Genomic DNA, 10457 nt, shown 5'->3' on the forward strand with positions numbered 1-10457 from the left:
TCATTCTAAATCCTCCAGAACTAACTCATCGTGCCGCTCGCCATTGCAAAACTCTCTCCTGCCGTTGCCCTGGGCGTTCCCTCTCACCCTGTTCCCATCCGCAAACACCCGGTTATGCTTCCATGTGCCGTTCCGTCTTCCCAGTTCCCTGCTTGGCTGCGGCGGCTCTTCCACCAGACACAGTCCAAACTTAAAGGCTGCCTGAAAGCCACTGCGGAAGTTCTCGTTGAAGTAGCCGTAGACAACGGGGTTGACGCTGCTGTTGAAGAACGCGAGCCAGTGAGCAAACGGAAAGATGTAAACGGCCACCAGGTCGAGTTGACTCTCCGACAGATTTCCGTAGTCCGTCAACATGATGAGGATCCAGAGAGGCAACCAGGACACGGTGAAAAGCAAAGCCACGATCAGCAACATATTGACAACCCTCAACTTCCTGCGGAAAACCCTTCGGCTTTCCTCCTCAGCGTGGGCGTCGCGGATGGAGGCGGGTGATTTGACGAGCTTGATGGCGATTCGTGTGTACATGATGACGATGAGCGTGACAGGAGCCAGGTAGATGAGCGAGAAGAGAACGGTGGTGTACATCTTCCTCATGCTCTGGTCAGGCCATGCCTCCCAGCAGGTGTACAGTGGGTACGTGATGTTGTCCCGGTCCACCATGAAGTGGAGGACGTCCTGGGAGACGGTTAGCGTAACCGCTGAAGGACACATGATGGTGGTGGCCAGCGCCCAGATGAAGCCGATCATGATGATGGCTTGACGCTGCGTCAACTTCTGCTGAAACGGATACACGATACAACGAAACCTAAAACACAATACAAGAAACAAATATTATCACACCAGTCTCACATAGACAAACCTTTATCAGCATAAAGACTAGTCCACATTGCAGCTCAAGCCTGTCCACACTAATCCATCTGAAAACTCCTAAAGTCATTGTTTTCCAAAGTATGCTGTTATGGAGAGCGTTCTCAAAACTGGAGAAAAGCACCATTCTAGTGTGCAGGAGAGGTGTAAACGTAGGGAAACCAATGCATTTTCACACAGAAATGTTTTTGTGTGGATGTGGCCTTAGACAGGAAGAGACCGTTTGACTGACATGTGAAGTGATCAATTACAGCTTTTGATTTTCTTTTATTGAGCACAAAATGAATAAGGAATTTTTGAAGAATTTTACAGAGATCAGGGGTTGTGATGACAAAAAGCATCACGCAGAGTTAAGAGTTAATTACTGACGAAAAGGTTTTTTGATTTTGTCACTGATAGATGAGGACGAGTCGACGCATCATGGCAATAATTAAATGATTTTAAAACATACTGTTGATGAAAGTATGATGAGAACAAATACCGAAAGATATTAACAATGCACTAACGAGGGGCCGGGGTAGCTCAGCGAGTATTGACGCTGACTACCACCCCTGGAGTCGTGAGTTCGAATCCAGGGCGTGCTAAGTGACTCCAGTCAGGCTTCCTAAGCAACCAAATTGGCCTGGTTGCTAGGGAGGGTTGAGTCACATGGGATAACCTCCTTGTGGTCGCTATAATGTGGTTCGCTCTCGGTGGGGCGCGTGGTGAGTTGTGCGTGGATGCTGTGGAGAATAGCGTGAAGCCTCCTCATGCACTACATCTCCACGGTAACGTGCTCAACAAGCCACGTGATAAGATGAGCGGATTGATGGTCTCAGACGCGGAGGCAACTGAGATTCGTACTCCGCCATCCAGATTGAGGCGAGTCACTACGCCACCAAAAGGACTTAGAGCGCATTGGGAATTGGGCATGCCAAATTGGGGAGAAAAAAAAAACCAATGCACTAAAATTGTTTTATTTTATTTTTTTAAAGAAAGAAAATCTAGAAAGAATTTATGTAAATAATCCAGTCATAGTATGATGTGTATTTCCCCGCTGATCACCTGTACAATTAACTTTACTAACGGGTTAATTACCTCACTCAAACACGTCCTATAAATGTGACATTAATCGGCTATTTCCACAACATAAAAATCATATTAAAACTTAAATCTGCACAGACAATGAAGCCAATGAACAGGTGAACTTAAAGTCACGCACTAGTCAGAATGTGTAAGTTGCGTTGTGAATATGCCGTTTCTACGCTACACGTAACGCAATATCCTAAACCGTCTAAACGTAAGGAATTCACAACAGAGTCACGTCTAAAAAGTAACTCATACTTCAGGATATTCATTATATGCTTTTTTCAGGAGCTTTCGGGACATTTCCTCATGTTGTTTTATCTTACATACTAAACATTAATATTTAATATGTTTGATACATGTTTAAATAATTGTAAGTTTTATTTATTTAATTTGAATATTTGGTTAACATTTGGCCTGTTACAGTTTGATGCATGCTTTAGTCATTTTGCAAATTATCATCAACTAAAATGTTTTGGGTTTTAGTCAGAGTTAACTAAAAATGACTAATAGTAATACATATGACATGATTAAAAATTGACTAAATTTGAAAGTACATTTTCTTCAAAACTCAAAAGTTATGACTATTACAAAACTGCACAAAACTGTGATAATTTATAATAAAACACTGAAAATCATACAATGTTCCCCTCCACTGGAGCTCTCAGATCACAATCGTGATACGGCAAGTTTAAATGTGTGGAAATTAGATTTGAGAGCTGCAGTGGAGACGGAAGATTATCAGTCTGTTCCTCACAAAAATCTCTCGTATGACTTTATAAGTTTTGGAATTGGAAGTCTTTTGCATGTAGAAAGGATTGCCGGTAAGCAATAGAGAGCAAGTAACAAAGACTGTGATTGTAACACATATAACAACATCTACAACCACAGGTCAGATGCATGTATTCTAGTTGTTTGTAATTTCAGGAGAGGAACATAGGGGTCAGAGTTATTTACCTTTCTACTGCGATCGCCACCAATGTGAAGACAGACGCCGAGACTGAAGCTCCCTGGACAAGTCCACTCATTTTACAGATCACTACATCAAACGGCCAACCTGCATGAGAAATCATAAAAGACAGGACGAGATGAGGTCTTTATATGCAGCTCAAGGAAAATAACAAGTCTTACAGTTTTACCCACCATCAGTTTTAGCAACATTTCTGCTTTGAAATGAATCAGAGATGATCATTGGAATGTTTTTAAAGGAATATTCTGGGTTGGATACAAGTGAAGCTCAATCGACAGCATTTGTGTCATAATGTTGATTACCACAAAAATGAATTTCGACTTGTCCCTCTTTTTCTTTAAAAAAAGCACAAATGTGTGTTCCAGTGAGACACTTACAATGGAAGTCAATGGGGTCAATCTGTAAACATTAAAATACTCACTGTTTCAAAAGTATAGACACAAGACATAAACAATATGTGTGTTAACATGATTTTACTGTGATTAAATCACTTACTAACCACATCTGTGGAAAGTTATAGCTAATTTTACAACTTTGTTGTCATGACGATGTAACGCTATAAACTAAAACGACTGTAAAAATGATTTAAACAACTTTAAAGCTCAAATAAAACTTAATAGAATAGTAGTAATAGTTAAAAATAGTTTTAATAGAAGAATTAATGTAAGAACTTTTATAAAATTATAAGCTTCACATTTCTGCTTTAAACCCTCCAAAAATTGACCCCATTGACTTCCATTGTAAGTGTCTCACTTGAACACAGATTTGTGCTTTTTATTTATTTCTATTTTTTTTATTTGGAATGCCTAATTCCCAATGCGCTCTAAGTCCTCGTGGTGGCGTAGTGATTCGCCTCAATCCGGGTGACAGAGGATGAATCTCTGTTGCCTCCGCGTCTGAGACCGTCAATCTGCGCATCTTATCACGTGACTTGTTGAGCGCGTTACCGCGGAGACGTAACGCATGTGGAGGCTCGCGCTATTCTCCGCGCCATCCACGCTCAACTCACCACACGCCCCACTGAGAGCGAGAACCACATTATAGTGACCAGGAGGAGGTTACCCCATGTGACTCTACCCTCCCTAGCAACCGGGCCAATTTGGTTGCTTAGGAGACCTGGCTGGAGTCACTCAGCACACCCTGGATTCGAACTCGCAACTCCAGGGGTGGTAGTCAGCGTCAATACTTGCTGAGATACTCAGACCCCCGATTTTTGCTTTTTTTTAAAGAAAAAGGGGGACGAGTCTAATTTATTTCTGTGGTAATCATCATTATGCCACAAATGCTGTTTTAATTGAGCTTAACTTGTATTGAACCCGGAATATTCCTTTAAGACAAATCTACCATTTAATTAAAATTTTTCTTTATTTGATCAAAATTATGACATTCCCACTAACCTTCCTCAAAACTATAGATTAATACTTCACATAGCCTAGATTTAAATTCATATTGAACTTTTTTGTTGGCACTGTCAGATACAGTATTTATGAAAACATTTATGAAATCAGGCAACATCAAAGTCAGCGGTCCTCTTTCCATTTGTCACCTGCAATGACTTCAACATCATACAAGCTCTGGTGGCTTTAACAACTTTTTTCATACTTTAACTTAATAGTGCTGATATTGTCTTTGTCACAACCATGATATTTTAGCTCTGCCACAGTAAACTGTAATTCTTTGGCATAATTATACAATTTATTTTCAGATTATTTATTAGTAAATAGCAATTCTACAAACAAAATTGCTTTTTACATTGAATACAGGTGTGATTTTCGTGTTTATTTTGTCAACTCTGACAGATATTTTTCAGTTAATGGAGCAGGCAGTTCATTTAAAACCATCTTGTTTTCTCAATTCATTCTTAATCTAATATAAATGCTAGATTTGTCGACATTTACGATAAAGGTTTGACCTGATGGTACACATGTTTTCTATTTTTGACAGTGTTGATGCACATTCTTGTATACGTTTCTGCTCAGTAGCCACTTTGATCCGAGTAAGAATCAATGCACTTTCATTTTAATTTAATTTAATTTAATTAATTCCCAAGTTAATTCCATTAGAATCATATGCCTTATTAGGTAGGCTGTGTATGTAACATCTGTATTTATGTTCAAACAATTCGACAACATCAGATGGCATTTGGATCCTTTACACAACCTCACATGGCTTGTGATGCAAATTATGAACAACAAAAGGTTTCATCTTAGTAAACAGTATGCAATTATGATATCATGTGTTCAAACTCTGAGCATACGCCAATCTCATTTACATGTGCAGTACAGAAGGACTGAATCACGGAGGAATTACTAATTTAGTGTAATTGATGCTGTCTGCAGTCAGAGAGCTCTGACTGTGATCTCCTTTAAAAGACCAGGATTACCAGGATTTTCCCTGATCTCCAGTTTCGTTTCTGCCACTGATTTATTTCCTTTGTCAGTAATGAAAGCGGGAAAATATGGCTTCATTGCGCAACAGTCAAGCAAATCCTCCACATGAGTGCGACAGCTTCCTGCTCTGATAGATCTTCTCTTTGCCACTTGTGTTTTGCTTTAAATTAAGGAGCAGGAACTGAACCCTATTCCAAATTACAGCAAACACTCAACTGTGAGCTGGGTCTGATAAGAAAACAAGAGGCACCACAATCACAGCGACATGTATGTATATCGCGGGACCCAGATATTCATCTGTGTGTGCCAGTCAAACTGTTTGTGGTTTGGTTGAGTATCAGCTTGAAATTCTTTCATGCAGACAAACAAGAATAACTTTAAAAGCTCAAGATGCCACTCGTAGCACCAAAGTTGGAGTGCCTATAACTCCAGAAGTATTAAAGATATCTTAATATCCTTTTAGATTCTGGTTCAGAATCTTCTTTTAAAGCCCTATATGGTTAAATCCCAGAGATATGAGGCTCTCAACATGGTTCCATGTGCCAATTTTACCCGTTTTCAGAATCAGAATCAGAATGAGCTTTATTGCCAAGATTTCTTGTGTACACACAGAATTCTTTTTGATGATAGGAGAAACAAGTTCACACAGAACATTACAGTGAGACAGACTATAAAACAAGGTAAGGGTATAAATAGACATAGAAATAATAGGACATATAACATAGAATGGCGTATGTACATGTGCAAGTGGTAATGTATGTGCAAGGTAGGGGTATGTACAATTATTGAATTAAATATATGAATTTACATATGTACATGACATATTTATTTACATTATTGCACTATGGGGGAGTCCTGAGGCAGTTTAATTGTTCATGTGGAAAATGGCCTGAGGGTAGAAACTATTCTTGTGCCTGGATGTCCTGGCACTCAGTGCTCTGTAGCACCGACCAGAGGGCAACAGTTCAAAGAGGGATTCTACCTGCACGTTTCCTCACTCTGGAGACGTACAGGTCTTGGAGAGTGGGCAGGGGGGCACAAATAATCCTCTCAGCAGTCCTGACAAATAAATTACCTGACAGACTCAATGGAAGCCGAGAAGAACTGTGTCAGCAGCTCCTGTGGCAGGTTGAACTTCCTCAGCAGGCGAAGGCTGTACAATCTCTGCTGGGCCTTCTTCACAATGGAGTCTATATGGGTGTCCCACTTCAGGTCCTGTGAGATGGTAGAGCCCAGGAACCTGAATGACTCCACTGCTGCCACAGTGCTGTTCAGGATTGTGAGGGTGAGGGTGGGGGGAGGGGGGCTTCTCCTGAAGTCCACTATCATCTCCACTGTTTTGAGCATGTTCAGCTCAAGGTTGTTGTGACCGCACCAGACAGCCAGTTGATCAACCTCCCGTCTGTAGACTCATCACCATCATGGATGAGGCCAGTGACCATGGTGATGTCTGCAAACTTCAGGAGCTTGACAGTGGGGTCTTTTGCAGTGCAGTCATTCGTGTACAGGGAAAAAGAGCAGTGGAGAAAGAACACATCCCTGAGGGGCACCAGTGCTAATAGTGAGGGTCCCGGATGTGAGTTTCCCCAGTCTCACTAGCTGCTGCCTATCTGTCAGAAAGCTGGTGATCTATCGACAGATTGGGGTGGGCATGGAGAGCTGGGTCAGTTTGGATGAGAGAAGATCAGGCATGATGGTATTGAAGGCTGAACTGAAGTAGAAATAGGATCCTTGCATAAGTCCCACATCTGTCGAGGTGTTGCAGGATATGATGCAATCCCATGCTGACAGCATCATCCACAGAACTGTTTGCTCGGTAAGCAAATTGAAGGGGGTCCAGCAGGGGTCCAGTGATGTCCTTTAGGCAGGCCAAACCCAGTCTCTCAGATGACTTCATGATCACAGACATGAGAGTGACAGGTCTGTAGTCATTTAGTCCTGTGATTTTGGGTTTTTTGGGGACCGGAATGATGGTGGAGCATTTGAAGCAGCAGGGAACTTCACACTGCTCTAGTGATCTATTGAAGATCTGTGTGAAGATGGGGCCAGTTGGTCAGAGCAGACTTCCAGACAGGCAGGTGAAACACCATCTGGGCCTGAAGCTTTCCTAGTCTTTTGTTTCCGAAAGACCCGGCACACATCCTTCTCACAGATCATAAGTGCAGATTGAGTAGCAGGAGGGGGGAGGAGGGGGGTTTCAGGAGGTGTTGGTGTGTGGGTGAAGTGAAGATCAGAGCAAGACCGGGGTTTGAGACTGGGCTTTTCAAACCTGCAGTAAAACACATTCAGTTCATCAGGCATTATTTGACTCTCTACAGAGCAAGGGGGAGGTGTCATATACTTGGTAATGCTTTTCAGGCCTTTCCACACAGATGCAGGATCGTTGGCTGAAAACTGGTTTCTCAGCTTTTCAGAGTAGCTACTTTTAGCCACTCTGATTTCCTTAGTCAATGTGTTCCTGGCCTGGTTGTACAATATTTTATCCCCACTTCTGTAAGCATTCTCTTTGGCATGACGAAGCTGTCTGAGTTTTCCTGTAAACCATGGTTTATCATTACTGAATGGTAAAAATGTCCTAGTAGGGATGCACATATCCTCACAGAAACTGATATATGATGTCACAGTATCTGTGAGGTCATCCAGGTCTGTAGCTGCAGCCTCAAAAACTCTCCAATCAGTGCAGTCAAAGCAGGCTTGTAGTTCCAGATCTGCTTCATTGGTCCATCACTTTACAGTCCTTAATACAGGCTTAGCTGATTTTAGTTTCTGCTTGTAGGTCAGAAGAAGCTGAACTAGACAGTGATCAGAGAGTTTTAAAGCTGCACGTGGGACAGAGCGATATGCATCATTTACAGTGGTGTAGCAGTATATTTATGTCTCTGGTGGGGCATGTGATGTGTTGTTTGTATTTTGGCAGTTCACAGGTGAGGTTAGCTTTATTAAAATCTCCCAGAATAATAACAAGTGAGTCCGGGTGTTGTTTCTCTGTGTCTGTGATGTGATCAGCCAGCTGATCAAAAACCAAACATGGGACTCATAGTCTGAAGCTAGTTTTTCTTGTCCAACAAAACAAAGGCATGAAGTACAAACAATGTTGAAACTAGAAATGTACCTTTATTTATTCACAAATAAAATCTAAATTTTTGAGAGTCCAAAAATACACTATCATAAAGAATAAGTGTCACATGTGGCACTTCAGTTAGCGACAGTACTCATTTTCTTCTTTTTCTGCCCTAAAAGTGTTTGAGTACATTATAAAGATCCCAAATTTGGCTGGATGGCTATTTATGGCTCAGGCCATTGCTTAAAAATGGTTTCAGAACCGAGTGCCAACGAGCAAAGATAGCAGCAAGCAAGTTGTGTATTTGCAAGGGGTCATTTGCCAGCCGATAAACAGCCATTGAGATGAATGGGAATGGCTCAAACAAACAGAGCAATGTTTCGAAAGCGTCACAGAGTCACAGCGTTTACATTCTTCAGGAAGTCAACCATCAAATAGCTTACTTCGAGTCTTTTAGGAAAATATTTTGGCATTCAGAAAGGGATTCACTTCAGCTTTGTTGAAAGTTGAAAGTCTAAATCAGACTTTCTGTTGGGTTGCAGTCCGAATAGTTTCAGTGGAATAGTTAGTCAATAAATGGGCTGATTAAATTTGAAAAGGGACAGAAAGCTTTCCATATCTTCTGTTGTTGACATCAAATGGTATTTGTTCAATCAAACTCAAATGCAAGTTCATATGTAACTTTGTCATATGGCTAATATAATATTTGGCGCAGTTTATTCTATTTAACAAAGACACTAAATCACACTTCTGTTGTTTTTTATTCAGCATATGGGATATTATATTTTAACCCTTATGCATTTCATGGTAATGTTGATACATTTCGTGTTGATTTTTAGTACTCTTATGTGCTAAACAATGTGGTTTCTGTGTTGGGTCGGCACTTGGTGTCCAGTGTAAATCTGAATCCTGAAGAAAAAAAAAACCTTTAGAGAAGCACCTGAAGTCATTATTACCTGTGATCAGGTTGTCCACCAGAGTGATGGGGAGGCAGAAGATGCCCACCAGCAGGTCACTGATGGCCAGGTTGAGGATGAAGATGTTGGTGACAGTTCTCATTTGCCTGTTTTTGAGCACGATGATGCATACCAGGATGTTTCCGAGCATGCACAGGGAGAAGATAAGAATGTATGCCAGGATGAAGAGGGTGGCCACCGCAAGAGAGTGCTGATAATACGGTAAGAACGTGATGTTTCTGCTGTCATTGAAGAGCGTGCTGTGATTAATACTGATGTTCTCCGTATAAAAGAAGTAGGATTCCATTGTCGAAAGAGTTGTGAAATCTAAGACAGAAAGTAGAGAAAGGTTTGTTTACTACTAATGGAAATGAATTATTCAAACCAAGGGTTTTGACAATGATACCACAAACACAAATAAACACCTGACTTGATGTTGTGGCTTTCATGTCCACTGTATTGGATTTCTGTGCACGTTTGCAATAAAGCTGAGACTCTTACTGGTAGCTAAAAACATTATTAAATGAACTGTGTCTCCATATAGCTGCAAACAGAAATTACTAGGCCAAGAACTGAAGTGATATCATTGAAGTAAAGAACCTTTGAATTACTGAAAAGTACTGCAAATGGTAATGCTGCCACAATACAAACCAAACAGAATCAACATTTCAACAATGCCGTGGTGGAAATTGCATTACACAAGATCCAATCAGTTAAAAAAGGCAACAGAACTTTGTTTTTATGGCAATCGTTACATATGTTATTAACAGACTTTAGAGTATTTGTGTGTATTCTTATGTAAAGTTTGGTTCTTGCACATGTACATTTGCTTATGTTTGCATAGACACTGAAACTTAAAATGTAACTGTAACAAGGTTTGGGAAAGGAGGAAGTGGGAACCGGACTAACAATTAACATGACTTTAATCAACATAAAATGCTGAACTGAAACATAACAACACACACACAGAGTGGCCAAGTGCGTCTCTCTCTCTCTCTCTCTCTCTCTCTCTCTTTCTCTGGCATCCCCGGCTCCTCTTTTATCTCTCTCCTGCTGACTGGGCAACTCAGCGCCGGGCGTGCATCCTCTCAGCCTGGCCACGCCCTCCTTCTCATCACATACTCCCACCACCCGATTCAGGCCGGGGA

At 41.2% G+C, this 10457-nt stretch overlaps 1 protein-coding gene across 1 annotated transcript; it reads right to left on the reverse strand.

Moving 5' to 3' along the window:
* Positions 1 to 9616, reverse strand: LOC127426668 (neuropeptide FF receptor 1-like). Its single transcript, XM_051673621.1, has 3 exons — positions 9310 to 9616; positions 2890 to 2989; positions 1 to 805 (listed from the first exon to the last, which is right to left on the reverse strand). Exons 1-3 carry the CDS (start codon positions 9614 to 9616, stop codon positions 1 to 3), a joined length of 1212 nt encoding a protein of 403 aa, XP_051529581.1.
* Between the last annotated feature and the right edge of the window lie 841 nt (positions 9617 to 10457).

The sequence above is a fragment of the Myxocyprinus asiaticus genome, chromosome 36 (genome assembly GCF_019703515.2).
Source record: "Myxocyprinus asiaticus isolate MX2 ecotype Aquarium Trade chromosome 36, UBuf_Myxa_2, whole genome shotgun sequence".
NCBI lineage: Eukaryota > Metazoa > Chordata > Actinopteri > Cypriniformes > Catostomidae > Myxocyprinus > Myxocyprinus asiaticus.